The sequence below is a fragment of the Cibotium barometz genome, chromosome 1 (assembly GCF_041138505.1).
Source record: "Cibotium barometz isolate CiBa-2024 chromosome 1, ASM4113850v1, whole genome shotgun sequence".
Taxonomy (NCBI): domain Eukaryota; kingdom Viridiplantae; phylum Streptophyta; class Polypodiopsida; order Cyatheales; family Cibotiaceae; genus Cibotium; species Cibotium barometz.
This window is the reverse complement of record NC_141046.1, coordinates 21,915,232-21,940,686: the sequence shown is the minus strand read 5'-3', so window position 1 is coordinate 21,940,686 and position 25,455 is coordinate 21,915,232. Positions and strand designations below refer to the sequence as shown.

Below are 25,455 nucleotides of genomic sequence, written 5' to 3'. Positions count from 1 at the left end.
TCTTCAATTTAATCTTTCGTGCTTTGGTGTTAGTTTCATACAGCTTCACCAAGGTGTCCCATGCCTTCTTAGGTGACTTGGCATCCTGTATATGCCTAATCATGGTGTCTTGTATACTAATACATGACTTTACTTGCTCCTTGAATTCTTTTGCATTTGCAGTAGTTGGATTAATCTCTCGTGCCTCCTTATGTTCACGTTTAATGTAGTCCCAATTTTTTTTTCCATCAAGAAATTTGTCAATCTAAACCTCCAAGCAAAGAAGTTCTTCTTTTCAAGATTCTCTGCAACAATCTGGTTTATTCCATCATTAGACATCTTATCTGTAATACAAATTTACCAAAAATAGCACTCTTGTTTGACCTACACAAACTGTTGTATTCTCTACAGCGGTACTATACTGCACCCAAACTACACAAACTGTTGTATTCTCTACAGCGGTACTATACTACACCCAAACTATCACAACTAGTGACCTCAATTTGCATACATACACCCAAACCCAATGGTAACTTTAAGTCCTCTTTGCAGTGTCTGCACAACCAATTGCCCTTCTAATAGTTTCAAAAATAGAGTTTTACAGAGAATCTAAACTTACCTGCAGTGCCCGTAAACGCCTCTCAATTGAAAAATAGAGGTCCAAAGGTGTCCGAAACACGTTTTTGGCCTGAAAAATTTTATCCAACAAACCTTATGGTTTCCCTGTAGTAGCTATACACTCATCACGAAGAAATCTCCTCAATCGAAGCTCGTTTACGAGTGCCTCCCAAAGAGCTCCCGCCGACAAGGGCATAGTAGCCAACACAAAGCAGGAAGAGTAGATGAAGCTCTTACCCTCATACCACTTCCTATGCTTATCATGCTTGCCGTTCAACCCTTAGCATGAACCAGGCTTTGATACCATGAAAGATGCAGGGGAAAAGAGAGCTTGAGCTCTTGCAAGCCCACACACACTCACACAAACCCTAGAAGAGAGGACACAAGGTGAGAGGTTGAAAATTATTCTTCTTCTTCACACACAACAAAAGAGGCCAACAAAGAAGATAAAGTTCCTTGCACATATAATAGAGTATATACAAGCGGTCCATAATGTGAGCATGCTAAGTGGAGTGGGTAGGTGTGGACTAGTCGATGTAGTCTTGCTGTAGAATCTCTGGCGAAGATATGTCAGTGCCAGCTACCAAACCGGCGAGTGATGTAAATGTATGTCAAACGTGTCAAACGTCATGCAGGTGCCTTGTGAGTGTCATCTCATATTGAGCTTGACATCTCAAAACACAGAGTGGTCCTCACAAGCATACATCCTTTTGGTGTTTCCCCATTTCTATTTGATGTAGAATATTACCAACAATTGTTAATCTAAGAGTGGGTTAGCATTCTCCCCCTTTTTGAAATAGATCGCATGTGTATGATTGGGTAGAAGATTTTGTTGTTGTTTCTCTTGTTGATACTACTAAGATAATGTTCAATGGTTGTGGTTCCTTTGGAAGGTCCATGGAAGGCTTGTTTAGTAAATGAAGAAGTTAGTAGTTATGGGAGTACCTAAATAGGGTAAGGGGCTCTGTGATTTTTCTTCTTTTTGTGTATTTTTGTTTATTTTTTCACTTTCTATTTTAGCAATCACAAGGACGGTTATGATTTTTTATTCTTGAGGTTAGTGGGGGCTCCAAGGGTTGTTAGCAAAATGGAAGTTAGTACTAAAGGAGAAGAGATGGGGTATCTAGAGAGAAATATACACAATCACATCAAAAGAGATTGTGAATCTTAGTTTCTCATTTGATACATTGAAGGCAATGTAAGATATCAACTTCATGGTGCTTTCACTGTTGCATGATTATTGTAAAATGAACTTGAGGAGGACCTATTCATCCCATGTGTTTTTTTCTAATTTTAAGTGCTATTACAAGCAGATATATACAATGAAGTGCATGAAGGTGAGTTAAGACTTTTGATGTAGCTATTGTGCTGAATTCAAAACCATTGGAGAGGCTAATGAAAGAATTCAAAGTCAAAAACTTGGGTTAATGGAGAACTTCCTTACCATTTTGTAGTGTGGAATGCGGAGTTTGATGGTGAAGTTATGAGGTTAATGGAGAACTTCCTCACCATTTTTTAGTGTGGAATGTGGGGTTTGATGGTGAAGATATTTTGTTGAGGGAAAATGGAAGAAGCATAGTCTTAGATCTTCTTAATCCTCCTGGAACATATAACACATCTAGCATGTAACTTTATTTACCATTAGCAATAATTAAAGGCACTTTGCCAACACCTCTGGTAGGGTAGAATGAGTAATCCGCACATGACATACTCCTACTAAGAGGAATATCATGAGAAGTAGATGTAGAGAACTACATGCATGGTCCCCCTGATCTCTTCCATAATCAAGAGAGTCCAATCATCCTACACAAGCTTGGATAATTTCTCTTTCTTTCTTTGTGAGGAATCTAAAATAACATTTATACCTTTCAAGAAAAATGGAGGCAGTAGGTTGTACCATGGAGGATCAGACTTTTGCCCACGGTAGTGAGGCTATGGGTGCTTATGAACTTTGTAGTTCTTTTGGAAATGGGTGATATATTGATATTTACTCACACAAAGCATCTAGTAGGTAATTAGCCAATTGAAATGAAAAATGAAAAGATAATTAGATCACCATTGATATGGCTTGATGTGAATGATTTAAGGGCTTGCTAGATATTCATTAGTATTTTCTCTACTCCTATTTGTGGACTTGTGGTCTAAGTAAAATTTTCATGGATGTGAAAAATAAGAGATTTTAATGATGGTATCATGTGATCAGATATTGATCACATGGTATCATGTGAAAAATAAGAGATTTTAATGATGGTATCATGTGATCAGATATTGATCTCTTCACCTTAGGACTGAGCATGACTTGTGTAGGTTCCTCGATGATGTTAGTGCTCCCCTTAGTCAGTATGGTCATTTTCTTGAAGACCCTTTATGGCATGAAAAACTAGTTGAGTTTTTCATGGTCCGTAAGTTCTTTTTAATTTTGTAGTGAAGCTTATGTTATCTTTTTAACCCTCATGATGAAGTTGAATAGGCTCCTTGATGAAGCATCATGATTTTTGGTTGGCACTTTGTGGTGTGAAAAATTAGTTTAGTTGTTTACGCTTTGAAAAACCAGTTTAGTTGTTCATGCTTTGAAGTTAAATAGGCTCCTTGACAAAGTATGGTGATTTTTGGTTTACACTCTGTGGGAAGAAAAACTAGTTTAGTTGTTCACACTTTGAAAAACTAGTTGAATTTTTCACGGTGTGAAAAACTTTGGATGTCTAAGCTAAGACTATTTGGGATTATTGGCATACATGATGAAGTTAGGTCATGTAGATGCATTTTTAATGCATAATGTGTACAACCTTGTGACATCCAAAGTTTTGAGATCTGCTCTATATCTTGCCTCTCCACAAGTAGGACACTCTCTTGCATCCTTATGTAGTCCATGAAACAAAACGCAATCGTTGACGCATGCATGGATGCGCTTGTAATCTAATCCTCCAAGAAAGGTCACATGTTGCCTTGCCATATCTCTTGAGGTCGGTAATTTATTCTCCCTTGGAAGCATTTTACACAATAGCCTACACGTGAAGACCATAAATGAGGAAAAGCATTCGAGTAATTGACCCACTAGCATAATTCACCATGTTTGCAAAATAGACTTTAAAGCTTACTTCAGTAATGCATTCAAACTTGCATTGCTCCATCCATAGATGGTTTGCAAGTTTAGTAACTCAAGGGAGGCACGTAGAACAAAGAATGTGCACCCCTCAATTAGTGGAGTCGATGCTGCAGTAAAAAGATCGTCATGCTCCATGCTATCATCCCTCCCTTCGGATTGATGGACATATAAATCCTGCACCATATCATCAAACACCTCCTACTCCACGGCTTCATGAGGTAATGGTAGAGGGCTACTATCACCATCACTCCATGCATCTATAACGATCCCTCCTGAAGATCCCACCTCATATCGCCGACGCTTTGCCTCCTCACGACGACAAGCATAGGGCAACATATGCGGGTGTGGCATGGCATCCTGTATCAAATTAAAATGGGATCATAACTTAAACATATGAACACCCATAGGTATCTCAATCAACCTTAACTCTTTAACACTTACCATGTTTATGGTCGCATCCCATTCTCCATATTTTGAGATGTGATTGAGCGTAATCTTGCGTGCACGATACATGTTTCCTCAACATCAATCACACATACATTTGATTTTTTGCTCCAACCACATTTCGCGATGGTGGATACGGAGGGATTCATCCTCACTGGAGCTACTTGTTGAAGATGAAGACACCCTACAAATAAACAACCCAAAAAAATTGCTCTTATATCAAATATTTAATCTAAAAACTCTGTGGGGCGCGTCTAAAACCGCGTCGGTTCTGTGTGGTACGCGTCTATAGGCACGTCTAAACTACTGTAAACGTGCATTTACACGTGGTTTTAGACACGATAGTAGACGCCACATTAGACGCTCCTGTAGATGCGATTTTCATTTTCAAACCTACTTTTAGCGTGCTTGCTTTTCTTCACATACTTTTAACGGGCTTGCTTTACTATTAACAGATCCACAGCCTAGCATCCACACTTATCTTCAAGCACCCACACTTATCTCCATGCTTACACAATCATCTTCAAGCACCCACACTTATCTCCATGCTTACACAATCATCTCCAAGCACACAAGAGAAGAGGGTGAACAAGGAAGAGAAGAAAGAGAAGCAAAGGTTGAACAAGGAAGAGAAGAAAGAGAAACAGCTTTGAAGAAGGACAAGAAGTGTCCATACCTCTATCCAAGATAAGTCTCTTTAGGGTTGATCTTCTTTGAAAGTTGCTCTCGTTTGATTCGTCCTTTGCTCTCTTTGAAACGAATGTTTTTGTGTTGGGCACGTCAGGCGCAACGCATGTCCTTTTTGTCTTTTTGAATAGTATGTCTGTCAGAGCGCGTCTATAGACGCATCTGAGATTGCGTCTAAAAGCGCGTCTATAGATGCATCTACTCTGTGTTGGAAATAGATAGCCGCGTCTATAGACGCACTGTTAAACGAGTAGATAGACGTTGTTTTTTTTTGCTTCTTTTTTTCCCCTCTTTTTCTCTTTTTTTCTTCTCTCTTTTCCTCTCCTTTCTCCTCTCTTTTATCCCCACTTTTCTACTCTCCTTTCTCCTCTCCTTTCTCCTCTCTTTTATCCCCACTTTTTCTCCTCTCTTTTCCTCTCCTTTCATGGAAATAAGTGATTGCATGAATGAAGAAAGGGATTGCATGAATGATGGAAAGGGATTGCTACATAATTGAAGAAGGGGATTGCATTAATGATGGAAAGGGAAAGCATGATTGAAAAAATAGATTGCACTCTATATTTTCCTCTCTTTTTCCTTCTCTCTTTTATCCTCTCTTTCCTGCTCTTTTCGTCTCTCTTTTTCTCTCTTATCTCCTCTCTTTCTCTCTCTTTTTTTCTCCTCTCTTTTCCTCTATTCTCCTCTCTTTTTCTCTCTTTTTTTCTCCTCTCTTTTCCTCTATTCTCCTCTCTTTTTCTCTTTTATCCCCTCTTTTTCTCCTCTCTTTTCCTCTCCTTTCTCCTCTCTTTTATCCCCGTTGTGCGCATGCCTTTTCTAATCTCTTTCCTTCTCTCTTTTTCTATCTTTTTCTCTTCTCAGTTCATCAGTAATCTTCTTTTTTTCTTTTTTCCAGTTCATGATGTGGCCAGGAAGCACTTCAGGCTCACGTGATCCTCCGGAATCCATCTTTCGGGACTTATATAACCTTTTGGGGCACCCTCCCAATCCTACGGAGTTATACGGCTATATGACGGGTACTCTAAACACCCCCCAAGATTCGACAGTACAGACTCCAAACCACCCCAACCCCACACCTTTTGAGATTACCCCAGTGGAGTCAACACAGCCCAGCCGGCTACATAGCCGAGACCCTTCCCCCATGCCGTCCTATGTCCCTTCCCCCATGCCGTCAGGAGGCCCTTCTGCCTCCTCGCAGAGTCATCGACATACTCCTGTGCCGTCGAGACTTAGTTCTCCCAGTAGCTACAAGTGGCCAGCGTAGTAGCTCGACACGACACAGTAGCAGGCGTAGTAGCAGGGAGAGTTATGGGGGATGCATGGCACAGTGCTTTGGGAGGGGTGGTGGTGGGGACGAGAATGATTCAGATGATCAAGATGTGCCTTTGGGTGATGGTACGATCTACTATGACATCACTCAGACAGGAGGCATCTTGATGGATCACGGGGGAAGGACATCAAGGCCTTCATGCGCTCTGTAATTTCTAACAATTACAGAGATTGCTTTATCCACTACAAAGATCAACCAAAGAGGTTAGCTGATGAGACCCTCGCTGCTGTTCGCTCTAGGTATCCTAACCCCCCCAATGTTCAGCTCACAAATAAATGGGCCAAGTCAAAGATTGTTTCGATACTTAGCAATAAAAGATCTTCGTTTAAGAGGCATGCACTAGCGGAGCTTTCAAGGCTCCAGGGAGGTCAACCACCAAGGGGCCCCACCGCTCATAAGCGTGAGTGGAAGAAAGCAATGAAGTCAGCGAAGGAGGAACCCGGTCTAAAGCACGTGGAGGCACGAAGGATCTAAATGGAGCGATATGGAAGCGTGCATTTTGGAGCAAGGGGTGTTGAATCATGGGAGGCCCAGTTTGTAAGTATCGATCTCAAATTATATTGTTTATGTAGTTTATTAGGATGTTGTTTATGTAGTTTATTAGGAGGTTGTTTCTTTGTACTAACCGCTCTGCAAATTGTGTCATCTTGCAGCTTGATATCGTGGGCAGGTACCTGTCGAGACAGCCTACCACCGCCACCATCGCAAAGGAGATACATGGAGGCACTTCTATAATGACGGGTTGATTACTGAGGAGCAGTATATCCGGGCTATTGGAGAGTCCCCCGAGGTATTTGAAAGTAATCAAATAATGTCAATATTATAAATAAAGATTTGATTTTTCATACATTGATATATGTTGTCCCTTGTTCACAGGACCCTGCACAAGAAGATGAGGGTGAAGACGAGGAAGAAGGAGGCAGAGAAGGGAGCACAGAAGGGAGCGAGGAGTAGTGCTAGCTACTCTTTTTGTACTTAGCCACTGGCTTGGCTTCGTGCCTCTTGTATATACACTCCTCTTATTTTTGGTACTTGAAGCCACAGGACGTGGCTTAGCTTTGTGCTATATGTATATACAAGCACTTTTTGAGCTATCAATTAATGCCTTGTAACTAAACGTTTCGGAGTTGTAATGTTTTATTTGGAATTGTAATTAATGTCGACTATAGACGTACTAAAGAGTGCTAATTAAAATGCGATTGGCTATAAGAATTGAATTACACAATGTGGAAATGGGATTCCTGTAACTACATAGCATACACAACATACACAGCATTCTGTTAAAGCACACAAAATTTAAAAAATATTCTGTAGCGCGTCTATAAACGCGTCTATATACGCGTTTGTCTGTTCAAGATGCATCCATTTGAGCATCTATAAACGTGTCCATTTTGTGTCTAGTTTGCGTGTATAAACGTGTCTATACATGCGTCTATCTGTTTTTTAAATTTCTCCCTGATCGTCTATTTGCGCGTCTATATGTGCGTCTATATGCACGTCTATATAAGCGCGTCTATAGGTGCGTCTATTTGCTACCTTTTAAACGCGCCTTTAGATGCGGGTCTGTAGATGCGCTAATAGACGTGGAAATAGACGTGCCCGTAAGTTTTTTTTAGTTGAGTAAACGCGTCTGTGTACGCATCTGTAGGTGCTTCAAATGTCTTGTTGTGTATAATGACATATTTACAGATGTTAGATGGTAAAGTTCTATCAATACAAAATAGAGGACTGTGAGGGTAATCTTTTTTTTGTTATCAATATTGATGAGGCACAAATTCTCAAACATAAAAAAATGGAAAGAATCAGTATAGGGATGATGAAAAAAGCTTTAAATTATGCCCAAGGTAAGGAAGACTAGCCATTACATAGCGCATGGTCAGAGATGGAACTATGGTACATAGGGGCAACTGCAGTACCAGAAATGAGAGTCATGATACTCTCAAATGGTTGTTTTGGCACATAGAAATTCCAAACGTCATTGATACGTAGAATAAAGAAAGATGCTTGTGGTTGATGGGGTAGGAAACTTTACAGTTGAGTGGCACATGAGTGCCAACTTGAAAGCATTGAAGTACATGTATGGGGTGTGTGGTGGTCCTAGATGTGCAAACCCATGCCTCTATTGCATGGTAGGAATGAGATTGGTACAACCCTATAATGGATTGTACAAAGCCTTAGTCCTCTCCCCAGAGACAAGACAAAGCAAGTATGGTGATAAAGACCAGACCAAGGCTAAAGGAAAATCAAAGACCATGAGTAAGGGAAAGTCAACAAAGATAACCGAATTCAAGGATGAACCATGTATTGTGCCTAAGGATCCCAATTGGGATCCCATACTTCCTATATATCTAGAGAGAGTTCACATTTGTAGTTTACATGTAGAAATTAGAATATTGGATAAGCTATTAAAGCTTCATCTTGACTATGCTCATTCCATTTTGCCATCAGAGCTATCAGATGCATGTTTAGAGAAATGTGAGATTTTACCCTCTAACATGGGCTTTCATGGTGGATATGTACAACTTAAAAAGGATGACAAGAAATCAGGTATACCACGGGTGATGTTCTAGCAGATGTGTCAATGGGAGGAGACAAAGGTAGGAGGTTCTTGTCAAACTATGAAAACAAACAAGTTACAGCAATATGGGAATGTTGGAAATCTCTATGCGAGCACACAACTAACCAAGCTAGTGATCCAAGGATGACAAAGCTTTGTATGAAGGTCTGGAGATAGAGATTGATAATTTTATAAAACTCTTACATAAGCAAATGATTGAAGGCAATTATGCAAGTCATTTTGAAATACCAATCAAGATGCTTGTGGAAATAATTGTAGCTACTTGGGGAAGCAAGGACATAACCTTCTACCTAGTAATAGTTTTTGCTTCACGTAATTTGTACATTGACTAATTAATATGATATAAAATGATTATTAATATTTTTTTTGAATATGTGAAGCATATTTTGTTTGCACATGGCCCATACTTTGTGAGGAACCAAGGGCCTCTTGCTACATGGAATACTCAAGGCATGGAAAAATCATACTATCCGAACGTAACAACTATTTTCATACAACTCGACATGGTGGTGGAAAAACAAAAACAAATGCACTATGAGAACTTTTCAACACATTCTACCGAAGAAAAATGTGACAATACCATGAAATTCTTAGAAATTAGGTTAGTTTATACAACACAAAAATAGCCACTGTTATTAACATCAATATATTATAAATACTCATCATGCTAAATAAAGTGTATCTTTATGTAGGATGGTGATTGAGAAGGAGAAAAAGTCAAAGTGACACAGATTGTAATAAAAATTATTCTCAATACAAGTGGAAAAAAGACTCTTAAAAAATTCTTCTTCTTTTTCGCTTCAATGTTGGAATTAGGGTTGCAGGAAAGCACACAAAGCTTGGAGAAGAAGAAGCAAGAATGCACACAACACAAAGTGTATTAGATTGTGTCAATGTACAAAAGATAAGTTAGCCCTAGAAGGATGGGCATATATACAAGCCGGGGAAAAAAACCTCCTAAAGAGGGAAAAAGTGCCCCGGCGGTCCTAAGTGTGTTCACACACATCACTGCCTATGTATATGGCAACAAATCCCCCCTGGGAGTGATGGTGTGAACGAGAGCTAGCACTCATGTATAGGGGAGTGCCATGCCCGAAGTAGATCAATCCACAAAGGGGAGCAAGCCCAAAGCTTTGCGGAAAGCTTCGAACTTCTCACGAGGAAGCGCCTTTGTGAAAAGATCGGCGAGGTTGTCCTGTGTTGGCACATAGGCCAAGCTGATCTCTCCTGCTGAGAGTCTCTCCCTGACATAGTGATAATGCACCTCAATGTGCTTTGTGCGAGCATGAAAAACTGGGTTTCTCGCAACTGCCAATGCGCTGTGACTGTCAGTGAAGATAGAGGTGGCAGACTCCTGTCCAACACCCAAGTCAGCCATAAGCCGTCTGAGCCACACACACTCAACCGTAGCTGTGAAAGCTGCCTTGTACTCAGCTTCACAACTAGAAGTGGCCACAGTAGGTTGCTTCTTGCTCAACCAAGATATGCATGAGCTACCGAGCATGAAACAAAAACCACTTGTGGACACTCTTGTGTCATAGCAACCAGCCCAATCTGAGTCCGAAAAAGCATGTAAATCTGGCGGCAATGATCCCCCCTTGGGATAAAACAACCCAAGATATATGGTGCCACTCAAGTAGCGAAAGATGCGCTTAACTGCCTTCCAATGCTGAGACCCTGGGCTATGCATAAACTTGCTCACCTGTGAGATTGCAAACTGAATGTCCGGCCTCGTAATGCATACATAAATGAGGCAACCAACAGCTGTCTGATAGAGTGTGACATCAAAGTGATCTCCAGCATCATGAAGACTCAACTTCAAACCTGTCTCCATTGGAGTAGCAATAGGTTTGCAGTCTTCAAGGCCAAATCTCCGCAACAATGTCTCAATATACTTTGTCTGACACAAAGAAATACCTCCATCACACTGCTTAAATTGTATCCCCAAATAATGATGCAAATGCCCCAAATCTGACATCTCAAAAGAGGCATTCAAGTCAGCCTTAAAATTAGCAATATGACTCTCATTTGGTCCTGTGAGCAGCATGTCATCGACATAGAGAGCAATGATTAGATGTACACCATCCACACATTTAACATACAAAGTGCTTTCTGTTGGACTATTCTGAAAACCATGTGCAGTTAAATATGCATGTATCTTTTCATACCATGCTCGTGGAGCTTGCTTTAAACCATATAAAGCCTTTTTCAACCTGCACACTTTGTTTTCCTGCCCTCTTTGAACAAAACCACGAGGCTGCGATACATACACCTCCTCATGCAAATCTCCATTCAAGAATGCAGTCTTGATGTCCAACTGATGTACATTCCAACCATTATGAGCTGCCAATGCACAAATGCTACGAATGGTAGTCATACGACAAGTGGGAGCAAAGGTCTCATCAAAATCAATGCCCTTTTCTTGAGCATAACCCTTTGCAACAAGTCTAGCCTTATAGCGATCCACACTACCATCTGGCTTTCGTTTCAACTTAAAAACCCACTTACATCCAATGGCCTTTTTACCAATAGGCAAATCACACAAAGACCATGTACCATTCTTTATTATAGCATCATATTCACTTTGCATTGCAGCCAACCAATTTTCTGAATTTTGTGCCTCATCAAATGAAAGAGGTTCTTCCTCTTCACACATACTAGACATAGCCAAAGCATAACAATCTGATGCATAAGAGGCATGCTGAAAACCTGAACGAGTACGACTAGATATAGGTGCATCAATTTTACTATCACGCAAGGTTTGCATAGCCATTTAGGCATATTTCTAGCCTGTTCATTTTCAGCCCTATCCTCATGAATTATATCCTGTATATCTGCATCAGAAATAGGCTTATCTATGATGTCATTTGAAATCTGCATAGGCTGAATATTTGCCTCATTAGGACTTACATTTGAATTCCCACCTGTAAATAGAGGCAACAATGTATCAAATACATCCCGTGAGCTCACACCTGTCTCTTTGGTACATGATAACAAAGGCTGCACAGCATCTTCCACAAAAACAACATCTCGACTAATCAAGATACGCTTTGACTGCGGATGATACAATCTGTAACCCTTGCTCTCAGCACTGTAACCAACAAAAATGCATTTGACAGCCTTATCATCCAATTTTTTGCGTTGTTGCACAGGCACTAAAGCATAGGCCAAGCAACCAAAGACACGCAAGTGACCAATAGAAGGCTTCCTGCCATGCCAAGCTTCGTATGGAGTAATAGACTGCAAGGCCTTAGTGGGACACCTCCACACTCCTTTTGCAACCAAAACATGCTGCATCATGTATGCCCAAAGTGGGTAGTTGCTGTCTCCATCCAGTTTGTCTTCAGCAGACAACATGCGAAATACATCATTGCTGTTATCAGCCATGGCCACTGACTGAAACTGATGCAAAAGCTACCTGTAATGAAGCAAAGACTGAACAGAAAACAACTCGTGCTATGTAGCACGGTCCACAATGGAGTACGTATGCCTGTTTTGCAGAAAACTGCACTGTCAAAATTTCTGCAGAAAATGACGAAAGCACCTGTGCAGAACTTGAAATGCAAAAACGGAGCCCTATGGGCTTATTTGCAAAGTTAAGGGACCTGGAAGCGCTCGTGAAAGCTCACCTCAATCAGAGAACGTGAGTCGGAGGGTGCTGCCGGCGTAGCCCTGGGAGCCGATGCCTGCTCTGATACCAATTGTTGGAATTAGGGTTGCAGGAAAGCACACAAAGCTTGGAGAAGAAGAAGCAAGAATGCACACAACACAAAGTGTATTAGATTGTGTCAATGTACAAAAGATAAGTTAGCCCTAAAAGGATGGGCATATATACAAGCCGGGGGAAAAAACCTCCTAAAGAGGGAAAAAGTGCCCCGGCGGTCCTAAGTGTGTTCACACACATCACTGCCTATGTATATGGCAACATTCAACTGTTTGTCTTCCTCAAAGAGACTCCCCTCCTTTTCAGGGATTTCTTTGGGTAGCTATTGGCCTTCATCTTCGGATAACTACTTAGCCTCATCTTCTTTAGGTATTTTACCTCTATACCTTAATAGATTTTGGCATTTATAGCCTCCAATAGCATGGGTATTCAAATCAAGAACTACCTTTGCATACGCCGCATAACACAAAAAATACCCTGCCCTCGATGCCCACATCCCTGGTGCATATCCAAAAATACATATAGATTCCTCATTCTCTATCAGCATTAACTTTTCTACATTGTGGTGTATGCTTCCATATCCTAAGTATTTTGACAAAACCTTTAAGGAGTCGTGAAGACGTTTCAATTGGCTCCACTTTTTTCAGTTGACTTCACTTTTTTAAAAATGTTTCTTTAAAGTCTTTTTTTAAGATTGAGGCACCCTTTAAATTACTAGTATGAAGTGCCAAACAGCTCTATACCTGGGTGTCCATGGACACCACAGCTATTGAGCCACCTATTCATGCTTTCACCCTTTGGCTCTTGCTCAGGGTGTGCGAGTGACCATTTGAGCATATTGGTGCCTTTTCCACACACGGTGTGGGATTCTGGAGCACAGTTAGGGGTGTTTCCACACTTTCGAGCTTTGGTGGGATGACATGGGTATCCATTACTACCTCTACCCTTCTTATGATCGCCATGCTACCCACCATCATCGTCGTTGACATCACTATGTCCATCCCAGACGTTGATCGTACGGCATTTACTCATACCCTATCACTCTGGCTTTATGCCAGTCATCTTGATTTGCCATTGCATGTGAGGAGATGCATATCATTTTCTGAGTTCATACATACATTTGGCACATCGCGGCTTTGATCTCTAGATATTTCTTCACCAACATCATGCTATGATAAAACATCATATTCATGTCACTTATGGATGTTTGAGCTTCAGATATTGTTGCCTAGCTAGTTTAGACACTTATTTGATGAGGGGGATATCTGTGTGCCAGACGGTCCAGACATTCTACATACGGTGATTTTGTTGAGGATCTATGTGGTTATCTTTATAGGGACGGTTTAGCATTGCTTGCATGGGATGATGTATGGGAGGACTTGATTGAGTGCCCTACATTTGTGAGCAAGGATGACTATATACTTCATGATAGGTATCATTATGACATGCATTCAGTGGATGATGATGTGGATAGTGATGATGATGTTCATGCTATGACTACAGATGATTATATGGGTGCTAATGATCATAGTGCGCATTCATGAGATACATTTTTTGAGTTATGGCATGACAGATTTGGATCTTTGAAGGACATGGATCGAGCATGCTGCCACTTTCGTTGTTATCCACAATGGTGTTTGCATGGGTCTTGAGAGCTTCTACGACTCACCCAGGACATTGACCAGCCATCATATCATTAATTCTCATTTACGTAGACTGACTCATTCATTGTATTATTATGGGTGAGGATGATGTCGTATTGTACACACACATGATGATATTGAGTATCGCACACACATACACATGATGATAGTGATACACGTGCACTTGATGCCATTGACACATATACACATGATGATGATGTATGTGATAGTGATCATGAGGGTGATGTGTGTGAGTTAGATCACGTGGACATGATCTCGAGGGTAGAGATGGCAGCGAGCACATCGAGCATTACAAGCATCGTAGAGCTACCTATCTTTATTCCTAGTGATTCATAGAGAAACATTAGATGACCATAGTGATGCATTCCATGATCTTGATGGTAATTTGACTAGCCATAATCATTCGGCTAGTCATACATCCCTGGTTACACATGGGATTGACACTTCACATGTCATTGAACACATCATAGACCATGAGGAGCATAGACCTAAGGTTCTAGTATTAGATATGTTGGGCTACTCCACTAGATTTGTTACATGTGGATAAATTTTGGATATGACCACTACTCCTAGGTTTTATAGCATTCATGGTAGCATTCGGGTGGATTGAGTTGTTGGGATTGAGTAGTCAGGGATAGTGCATGAGAGTAGTGACGAGTTCGTAGAGGTGAGACATCATAGGAGTATGCATATCGATCATATTTTTAGCATATCCTATGACATTGACCTCGAGAGCTTTACATTTGATCTAGGCATTTTCTTAGATCCAGTGTTATTGGAGATTGATTTATCATGGGATTTAGGTCATGTAGGGATACCATTGATGGAGATTGTCTATACTTTTGGGGATGACCTTAGTGGCCTTGGAGATTCCATTGATAGTGAGTTGTTTGACACCACTTATCTCTCTTGTGTAAACACTTTGTCAGTGCTTAGTGATGATGATCCAACTTTTATTTTAGAGGGACACACACATATAGAGTGTCTTACACATGGAGATATTGTGCATGGATCGGATCATACTCATACATACATTGATATGGTGGATCATGCGTTCAATTTTTCAAGTGGTACTACATGTGACAGTGGCATGAGTTCACATATGACTCTAGATGAGGCCGACCTTGAGATATGTTCTTTTGGCTCTCCTACAGATGTCAACACGAGCCTTTGTTCTTTGGAGCCATGACATTTTCCTTTAGATGCATTCTTGCCATTTGAGGAGCATAGTTTTTGGATGTATGGCTCGACATTCAGATGTATCTATGACATATTCCAGTCTTGGCCTACACGATGATTCTTTTGTGCCAGGACCATTTGACATTCTAACCAGGAGTTTCGAGTTTCTTTGGCAAACACCTTTAGTGCAAGATTCACACTGTGGTCTCATGAGAAGATGGGCTTAGGAGTTTTCCTTTCGACCTTCCTTGGGGCTACTATCTCTTTGGAGTCGAGCTTTCCTTTTGATCCAAGAGCTACTACCATTTTAGCTTTGACGGTTCGGGGTGTATACCATACATATCCCTTTGATCCTGGAGGATACTCGACTAGTTCGTCATCGATAGTGGTTCCTTATCTAGTCCACTTGCACCATATTATCATGAAACCATTTCCTTGGATTTTTCATACCTTGGATTTTCTTTTGATCTAGGAAGTTTCATAGATAGCCTCATCATCGACGGGACCCCTCTATCCCTTCCATTTGACCCAGGGAGTCATATGATTCATGTATGGGTCTTCAGCTACATTTAATCATAGATGTGATTTTTGGCTTTTGTACATAGCTGCTTGTATATGTCTTTTCTTTGGGCACAGCCACCCTTTGATTTCAAGGACAAAATCATTATAGGAGGGGATGGTTGGTAATGAAGTAAGTTTGGGTACACATAAACATGGGGAATGGGACCTAGGCACTTAGTCTTAGGGACATTTACATGTGTACTTTTAGGGCCCTTGGGATATATGAGGCATAGGGCTCATAGACATTGTACCATTTTTTATCATATTTACTTTATAGACATGCATGTCTTCTTGGTGCTCTTGCCCAAGCTTTCATGGTGAGCTTCTCCCATATGAGATGTGAGGATGGTGACCCCACCCATGTTGTCATTCCATGCTTTAAGTGGCCAACCCTAGTCTTTTGCAATAGAGCATGGAAAAAATAACAAATCCTAATCTTAAAAGCCTAAAACTTATAATATGTAAAAGCATAAGAGAAGAAACATACAAGAGAGAGAGATCTCTTACCTTGTGAGTCTTATATGTGTTGAAAACCTACAAAATCAAACCAAATTAAGGAAAAAGGTATTTATAACAAGCCCTAAAATTTATAAATTCTATAAACATGTAAAAGTATGAAAGAAGAAACATACAAGAAAGATATCTCTTGTGAGGCTTGTATGTGTTGAAAACCTACAAAATCAAACTAAGTTAAGAAAAAAAAAGTATTAAGAAAAATCAAGAGCTCTTACCATATGAGGCTTTAATGGAGAGCTCTTAATTAGGGTTCAAAAAAAGAAGGAAAATACTCATAATGGTTAAGCTTCAATAAGAAGGGAAAAAGAAGAAAATAAAAACTTAAAACAGAGGAAAGAGAAAGGAAATATTCACAAGAAAGCTTTCATGGAAAGCATGTTTACATAGGAGATAAAGGAAAAGAGTAGGCATACCTTGCTTGAACTCGAGGAGGATAGGGTAGGAGAGGTAGAAGTGATAGATAAGACATAAACCTATAAAAAAACTCAGAGTACAAGTTTATTGTATTCAAAAGATAACACTAAGCTTAGGCATAGATCCTCATGCATAAGCATCATGCGCATAGAGCCTTAATGCATAAGGCTCATACATAGAGAGAGCCTCATGCAAAGAGCCTTAGTGCATAATTCTCATGTAAAAGCCTCATGCATAAGACTCATGCATGCATAAGGCCTAGAGGCAAAACACATGCAAGAAAAATAATCCCCTACATCCAAAGGTGCAAAAATAACAAAGAGTAAGATCAAGAGGCTTACCTCTTGCTTACCTCTTATGCTTCTGGATAAGAGGCTTACCTCTTATGCTTGTGGATAAGGCTTGTACACGGTTGATCTTCTTGGAGAAGAAACCCAAAACTAACCACAAAAAGCAAGGTTTTTAGCTATGAATTATGATTTATGCATAAGGTCATGCATAAAGCTTAATGAAGCTTATGCATAAAGTTTTATGCATAAGATGTATGCATAATGCTTTATGCATAAATCCTTAATGTATAAGGCTCATGCATAGAGTCTAATGAATAGAGATCATGCATAGAGCTTAATCCATAGGCTCTAATGCATAGAGTTCATGCATAGAGCCTAATGTATAAGGCTCATGCATAGAGTCCCAAATGTTGAAGCCTCATACATACAGCCATATGCATTAAGCTTTATGCATAGAGTCTCATTCATGAAGCCTCATGGTGGATAGAGCTCATGCATAGAGCTTAATGCATAAGGCTCATGCATAGAGTCTCGTGCATGAAGCCTTATGCATAGAGCCTTGTGCATTAAGCTTTATTCATAGAGCTCATGTATAGAGTCTCGTGCATGAAGCCTCATACATAGAGCTTAATACATAAGGCTCATGCATAGAGCCTTTATGCATAGAGCTTAATACATAAGGCTCATACATAAGCCTGATGCATAGAGCATCATACATAAGGCTTATGCATAATCCTCATGCATAAGGTCTCATGCATGCATGAGGTCTCATGTATGCATAAGGCCTAGAGGCAAAACGTATGCAAGAAAAATAATCCCCAGCACCCGAAGGTGCAAAAATAACTAAGAGCAAAGTCAAGAGGCTTACCTCTTATGCTTGTGAGAAGGGCTTGTAACGCAGTTGATCTTCTTTGGAGAAGAAACCCTAAACCTAGCCACAAAAAAGCATTAAGATAAGAAAAGTCTCTATTTATAAAAAACTATTAATATAACAAGTTAAGGATTCAAAAGAGTATACAAGCAAGCATACAAGAGAAAAAACCGATAAGTCTCAAATTGTAGATTAGGCATAAGCTTAAAGCATGCATCAAGCCTTATGCATAAATCTCTATTAATTCTTTAAGCTCTATGCATAAGATTTAAGCTCTATACATTAAGCTTTATGCATAAGGTTTATGTACTAAGCTAAAACTAAACCCGCTATCCAAAGGTAAAATAAACATAGAGATTGCATTAACAAATACAAAAAAGCAGGGCTTACTTCTTTATTGTCAAGCCGAAGGAGAGGATTAGTGCAAGACCTACAAAATATCAAATTAAGAAAAGTGATTATTAACACATCTAATGAACTCTACCTACAAAAAATAAGAGACATAGAAAAGACCAACACATATTAAGCATGCTCACAAAGAGAAGGAGAAGAAGATAAAAGAATGTTAGTGCTTTAAACTTTAACCGTAATCTTATTATGTACTCTATTAATCATAGGGTTAAGCATAAGAGAAAAATAACTTCATTAGTTCACACCATAGCCATGTAGTGATGAATAGAGAAAGTGGAAGAGGAAGGAAGTAAAAATTCATGAGATAGAGGTAGTGGAGAAAGTGGAAGAGGGAGGAAGTACAAATTCATGAGATAGAGGTAGATTGATGGAGTAGTGGAGCCGGTGTAGTCCTTCAAATAAAAGAGTGGAGGAAATATTTTGGGGGGGAAAAGAAATGCATCGGCGCGATACCGTGCGGATTTGAAAAGTTATTTATCCAGCGCCACTGGGCATCGCTTATAGCGGTGTTTATATATAAACGATGCCCAGCGACACTTATAGCATCACCTATAACGACAGTTATAGCGGTACTTATAGCGGCCTAAAGTAAAACACTACAAATAAGCGCTGCTATTGCTTGTTTTTGTTGTAGTGATAGGAGAGTCATTAGAGTTAGAGCCATTGTGATAACTAATTAATGAATATACATTTTCTACTCAATATGGCAACAAAATGTTTTTTGCATTTCATTTATTAATTTATTTCCTTAGGCTTTTAAAATGTACGCAATTAAAGTATGTTTCATTAAAGCTCTATTTAGAAATAAATCAAGAACAATCTTTTGAAGATTTCTCTAAAGAATCCAATCATGGAAAATAAACCACTAAAATGTTTTTTCCATTAATTAATGAATTTCTCTAAATAAATACCATATGTTTGTACATTTAAACCTTAGAATTTGGTCTCTATTTTTAGAAAGAAGTTTTTCTGGCTATTTCTAACACACGTCTTTGTGCATGCCAAAAATCACATGTGATACCAGGGTCTTGTGGACATACTGGCTTTTCTCGTGCTTTGGTACTTTTTCCATGTATCTCTTACGAACCCCTCTTCTCCAAACTCTGCGAACCGTGTCTTTCTCATCTCTCTTGTGAGCCTGTTCTCTCTGCAAACCCAGTGACCCGTCTCTGACTATGTGTCTTCCATGGTGGGGTAGAACTCCCTCTCTCTCTCTCTCTCTCTCTCTCTCTCTCTCTCTCGGTTGCTAACTGGTAAGTGATCTTTGCATGCCTAGGAGAACAGAATATTGTGAGGTCCGGGGAGGACTGGATGAGCTAGTGGGCGGAGGAGGAGGACAAGGGGTTTTGATGCTGGGGGCGCTGGGCACGAGTGGTTGCAAGGCTAGGGGTGGAGGGGCTATGCTGGTGGTGGCAGGTGTGTAGGTGGGAGCCTTAGTTTCCCATCAAGGATAGGCATGCATGCTCTCTTGTGTGTTCCTCTCACGCAGGCGACCAATCTCTTTGTGTCTCTATCTCTCTCCCACCTATGCAACGAGTCGATCTTCATGGCCACTCCCCTGCTGCTAGTGAGTCTCAGACCCATCTGTGTAGATCGAAGGTCGTGCTTTCTTTTGTGAAAGATTTAAGGGGGAATGGCTATTTCACAAGCAACAGAGATAGGCAGAGACATGCGGCTCTTTTGCTGGGTAGGAGGAGAGAGGGGCGGCAAGAGGGAGGGATGGAGGTGCCTTTTTCAACCTTAGGATTAATTAATTAAGTGCCTTTCTCAGGCTTCATTTGTACATGTTAGGAACGCTCTGAGCCCGATAGCAGCTTAACTGAGATCACCAGCAGCTCAATCGAGATCCACTAAAGGGGACAACAGCTCGATCGAGATTCACGGAAGGTGATATCAGCTCAATCAAGATCCACCGAAGGCAATAGGAGAAAACATAAGTCGAGATAAACATATAACTAAAGACTTGGAAAGTTTGGGAATTGTAGGGTACTAATATCTCAAACAAGATACGTGGCCACGGACATTCATTTAGATATATAAAATAAAGTTTTGTTTCTTGTTTGTGAAATGTTTTTTTCCATCGCTTGAGATATGGTAATTCCATATTTTAATTCATTTTTGGTATCTCGCCTTTTTTCAATATCTTAGATATATAAAATAAAGTTTTGTTTCTTGTTTGTGAAATGTTTTTTGTCATCGCCTCAGATATGGTAATTCAATTTCACACATATTTTAATTCATTTTTGGTATCTCGCCTGAGATATATTAAATAAATTTTCATTTCTTACTCATGAAATATTTTTCTTCATTATCATCTCTTGCCCGAGATATGGTAATTCAATTTCACGCATGTATTAATTCATTTTTGGTATCTCGCTTGAGATACCACCAAAAATGAATTTTCATTTCTCAGTTGTGAAATCTTTTCTTCATTACCATATATTGCCTGAGATATGGTAAATCAATTTCACGCATATATTAATCCAATTTTATTTTTAGTATCTCTCTCGAGATCTATTAAATAAATTTCTATTTCTCACCCGAGAAACATTTTCTCAATTTTCATCTCTCGCCTGACATATAGTAAATCAATTTCTCGCATATATTAATCCAATTTCATTTTCGGTATCTTGTTCACGATATATTAAATAAATTTCTGTATCCCATTCAAGAGACATTTTCTCAATTTTATATCTCGTCCGAGATATAAATATACATACTAAGCTAGCATGGTACCATGACCGAGCAATCTAGTCAGCAACTCTACCTATCTCGCTTGAGAAATGTTAAGATGCTCACCAGATTGCCTAGTCATGATGCCATGTATCTCACTTGAGATAGGGTGGAAAATCTACTCGAACCTACGTGCCGCCACATATCTTGAACGAGATATGTGACTTGGCAGCTTGGCAGTGTGTGATTGGTACTTTTTAACTCGCTTGAGATATTGCAGACATGGATTCGAGAAGCTCAAAATATCCCACTTCTTTCGAAATTGCCCCAAAGTAACCAGCTTATCATGCTACTACCCCATGCATAGATCTCAATGCATTGCCCTATGCAGGCATAGAGCTCAATGCATGCTCTATGCTTAGATACATGCATGTATAAAGGATGCGTAAAGTTCAATGCATGTATTAAGCTTAATGTTTAAGAGCATGTATCCTTTATACATGCATGTATAAAGGATGCGTAAAGTTCAATGCATGCATTAAGCTTAATGTTTAAGAGCATGCTATGTTGAATGAATCTATGCATAATGCAAGAAAAGTTTCTTTTAATTCACACTCCACCACAATTGCAAGAGAACCACAAGAGAGAAGAGTAGCCATAAGTTTTCATATGGGATTTTTTCCTTCCTCATTACTAAAAAATGTATTATTTACATGACCAAGGTACATGTGGCTACCCAAGATGACTTCGGTCTAGGGTTTCACATGTGGGGATAAGGCTAGGGTCTAGGGTGCCCATGCTAGAAGCTTCTAAACTTATTATATAGTGTTTCTAGCTCATGATTTGACACTTAGATTCTGGATTCCCATTATCCTTCAAATATCCTTGAGATTAAGCATTTAGTGTGAAAATTACATAAGGTTGCTTTAACATAATTGGATGTGCATTCACACTTTCCAAAAGTATTGTTGTTGATGGTCTTACATTAACCTATGGCCTAACAAAGGGCTAGTGAAATTCCAAATCTTGCTCATGCAATCTAGAAAAGAGATGACTATACTAAAGTGTGCACCACACAAAACATAAAAAATTGGGTCACTTTCAATAATGCTTTAATATTGATAGTAGGCATAATTGTAGGCTTTTGATTCAACATAAAAATGCACACTTCACTCAAATGAAAAGGGGCGTTTTTAATATCATAGAGACAATTTAAGTGCATGCTTTATTAACCACATGGTCAACCACAAAACTTGTAGCTCAACATATGTTTTTTTTTAAAAATAATGATGACAAAGTTTGGAACATGTTTATGCACTTAAGGATAACATTATTGAAAATGAAAAAACAATTCCTTTCACAAGTTGAAAAAGGCTCAAAACTACTTCACATATTGATATAGCTTGGAAAATGTTTTGCCATCTGTGTAGGTGTAAATTGTTTATTTTTTGCAAGTATAATTTTATGTAAAAACCCCTTTGTATCCACTTTAGAAAAGAGCTTTATTGAGAGAGAGGCTTAAGTGTGTTTATGAAATATACATAACCCCCTTACCTTGACATTTTATAAATATAGAACAATATTACATGCATCGTTGATTATTTAGCAGTGCAGATAGTGCACTTGTGTAACGTAACTCCATGATGGATGTGTATAGTTTAATATTCTCTAATTAATACTAGTTTCGCTTGTTTTTTAAAAGAAGCATACCATCATACTATGACTTCTCACATATAGTGCTGGGCTTGTACAAAGAATCACCTTTTCATGACAAGCCCACATCATACAATTGGTGCGAATTAAGTTTGTAAGATGATTTTTCCTCCTTTACTTTTACTTTTGAAGTATATATGAAGATTCTTCAATCGAAAGAGTTACAACCAATGTAGGATCAAAATGGATATCACATTGGTTTTTCTTAGAGTTGTTAAAGGCATGGAAAGAATGACAAAGCTAAGGAATATGTAGTGTGATGCAAAGCTTCTTTTAGGAGATGATGCTTTATGTGTGTGGATAATTGTGTGGCCTACTGAAAGATTTGATGAAAAGCATGTGGAGGTGTGCTTCTAGTAGAGTTGCCTTGGAGAAAGCATTGGAGAGGAATGAGAATCCCTTGTGCGAATTGAAAAAGGTGGAGGATGGGACAACTTGACAAGATAAGAACCCACGTGATGGTTATGTTTTGTAGGACTTATTTTAGGCAAACTAGGAATCTCCTTGCACTGTTTCCAAAGAACAGTCATAATTTGAGCATCGTATAGTCATGTCTTCTCTTATACACTTGAGAAAACTGATGGATTGAACTGTGTGTAATAGTATTGAATAACTCTTTTGGATGTTTAAAGGTCATTGAAGGAAGGTTTGACTCCTACCATGTGAGCAATGACTTGGAAAGAAGATAGGTAATAATGATGATTACTTTGTAAAATGGGATACATGAGATCTTGAGATGGTGATGATGAGGGTTGCTTTATAAAAATGGGATACATGAGATCTTGAGACAATATATTATGCAAAGCTACGAGGGTGATACTATGAGGTTCAAAATCTCATCTCTAGTACTCAAATTCCATAGAAGGGGATGGGTCATCCAAAATTTGACAAAAGGAGACTTCGAAATACATTGAATGAAATCAACTTGGGGGATAGGAGTCCATGGATGGTGTGTCCATGGTCCTAGGTAGGACTCATCGAAGGGACACTACTTACAAAAGAAAGCATTTTGATGCCCTTCTTTAGAGCTTTTAGAGGTCTCGAATCTACGTGCGGTGGGAAGAAGGATCCATCGACGTCATGTCTTTTCTCCAAAATATATGGGCAAATTTGTGAGCTACCAGATCGTGCCCTCGATGATGACACGTAGAAAAGGTCTTTCTTTTAGGTTGACATAGACTCCCACTTTGTATGGCTTGGATTAAGCCACGTAGGCGAAGACGCTGGTGTGCCACGTGGGCTTTCAGTTCACGTTGTCCGCTGATTCAGCGGTTTGCGATTTTTTTTTTTGATATCATTACCTACAATTTTTCCCGAGGTGAAGGCTTATAAATTTTAAGACAAAAATAAAATTCTCAATTATTCAAATATAAATATGTTAAAAACACCTACAACATTTAGAGATGGAGGTCTTTCACCATTTTGGTGGAGACCTTGTCTTCGCATGGCTCGTTTGGCATTTTTCTCTCAAATTTCATTATTTCACGTTGTAGTAGCAACTCTGCTCAAACCCAATTTCATAATTCACAGTGTTTAGGTAGTCCTAAGTAACACTCCGCACAAACCTAACCCCCTCCCACCTCCACCTCCACCTCCATAACACATACATAGCCAGCCACTCAAAACACACACACACATTTGGCTCTCTTGGAAAGCAAGCAGCCCCCACCACACCAGTGTTTTTCTCGAAAGGGCTCCTTTTTGCGCCCCTCTTGCACCCACCATCTCCAGATATCCCTTTCCATGCTGTAGCCCTTTATTGAACGTGATTGATTGATTTATTGATGGACTGACTTATGGGGTGCGTGGATTTAACAACATAAGCTTACGCAGCAGTGAGAGCAGCTAGAATTAGATCCGAACTGTAAGCAGATTAATGAGCAAACATGTTGGTGTAAGAAAATATATCGCGCGATAATTCCTTTTGTGATTATCTTTTTCGGCGGTACCAACGTGAAGGTTCCTGCTGCCTACCTTACTATGCAGTACTCTGAAGACTAGGAAGATAAGTACTGATAATGGATTGATCCATACACACAAGTTGAGCCGTATAATTATCCGGTCCCCTGTACAATATGGTACACTATTTACTGCATTGATCTAAAAAGCTATGTAGCTCTTCCTATAAAAGCAGGAGCAGCAGCTCATCTCACCCAACCGTGCTCCACGCCAGGCAGCTTCTCTAGTACTTCTACATTCTCTACTATAGTCTTCTGCTTCTGCTGTCTCTTTACTGTATTCGTACAGTTCCCTACTGTATCTCCATTCCAGAGAGTAGTTCTACTATAATTATGGATGCTAAGAAGTCCAAGTTCAGAAGGATCTGTGTCTTCTGTGGGAGCAGCAGCGGCAAAAAACGAGTGTTCAGCGATGCAGCCCTCGAGCTAGGCAAGGAGCTGGTATGTTAGTTTGAAACCAAACTGTCTCACTTGTAGAAAAAGACCACGTAGTTTATTTATCCAAAATCATCTTAATATACATGTACATGTACTGTATACGTATACGTTGTTGTCGTACTCTAATTGATCCTTCTGTATTAGATCATCCCATTTTGTGCATTGGTTCGTCTCAATGTGTGAACCCTATGCATTATGTCATCTCATTTTGTGAAGTTTATGTGCCTAGCATTGATCTTGTACGCATATGCGTGCTTCTGTATTATGGTATTTCTTACAATATTGTAATACCTAATCGTATTTGTTACAAATACTACATGTATGTATGTAATACGTGCATTCAATTAGGGCAGAGCATATGTCA

At 39.5% G+C, this 25,455-nt stretch overlaps 1 protein-coding gene and 2 long non-coding RNA genes across 3 annotated transcripts in view; 1 reads left to right on the top strand and 2 right to left on the bottom strand.

Annotated features, from left to right (window-relative positions):
* Positions 1-3,701: 3,701 nt before the first annotated feature.
* On the bottom strand, positions 3,702-16,468 carry LOC147641737 (uncharacterized). The gene is made up of 4 exons (XR_015268722.1): positions 16,440-16,468; positions 16,315-16,341; positions 4,145-4,331; positions 3,702-4,060 (listed from the first exon to the last, which is right to left on the bottom strand). It is a non-coding gene; the product is annotated as an uncharacterized LOC147641737 (long non-coding RNA).
* A 266-nt stretch (positions 16,469-16,734) lies between these two features.
* LOC147641736 (uncharacterized) lies at positions 16,735-19,510 on the bottom strand. Its single transcript, XR_015268711.1, has 5 exons — positions 19,350-19,510; positions 18,289-18,328; positions 17,896-17,958; positions 17,090-17,177; positions 16,735-16,796 (listed from the first exon to the last, which is right to left on the bottom strand). It is a non-coding gene; the product is annotated as an uncharacterized LOC147641736 (long non-coding RNA).
* A 5,026-nt stretch (positions 19,511-24,536) lies between these two features.
* The window catches only part of LOC147641735 (putative cytokinin riboside 5'-monophosphate phosphoribohydrolase LOGL10), a 5,938-nt gene continuing 5,019 nt past the window's right edge, over positions 24,537-25,455 (top strand). Inside the window, exon 1 of the mRNA XM_086798998.1 lies at positions 24,537-25,094. Within this exon, the coding sequence (XP_086655124.1) occupies positions 24,987-25,094 (108 nt within the window). The 5' untranslated portion in view covers positions 24,537-24,986. The remainder of the gene's footprint in view (positions 25,095-25,455) is intronic.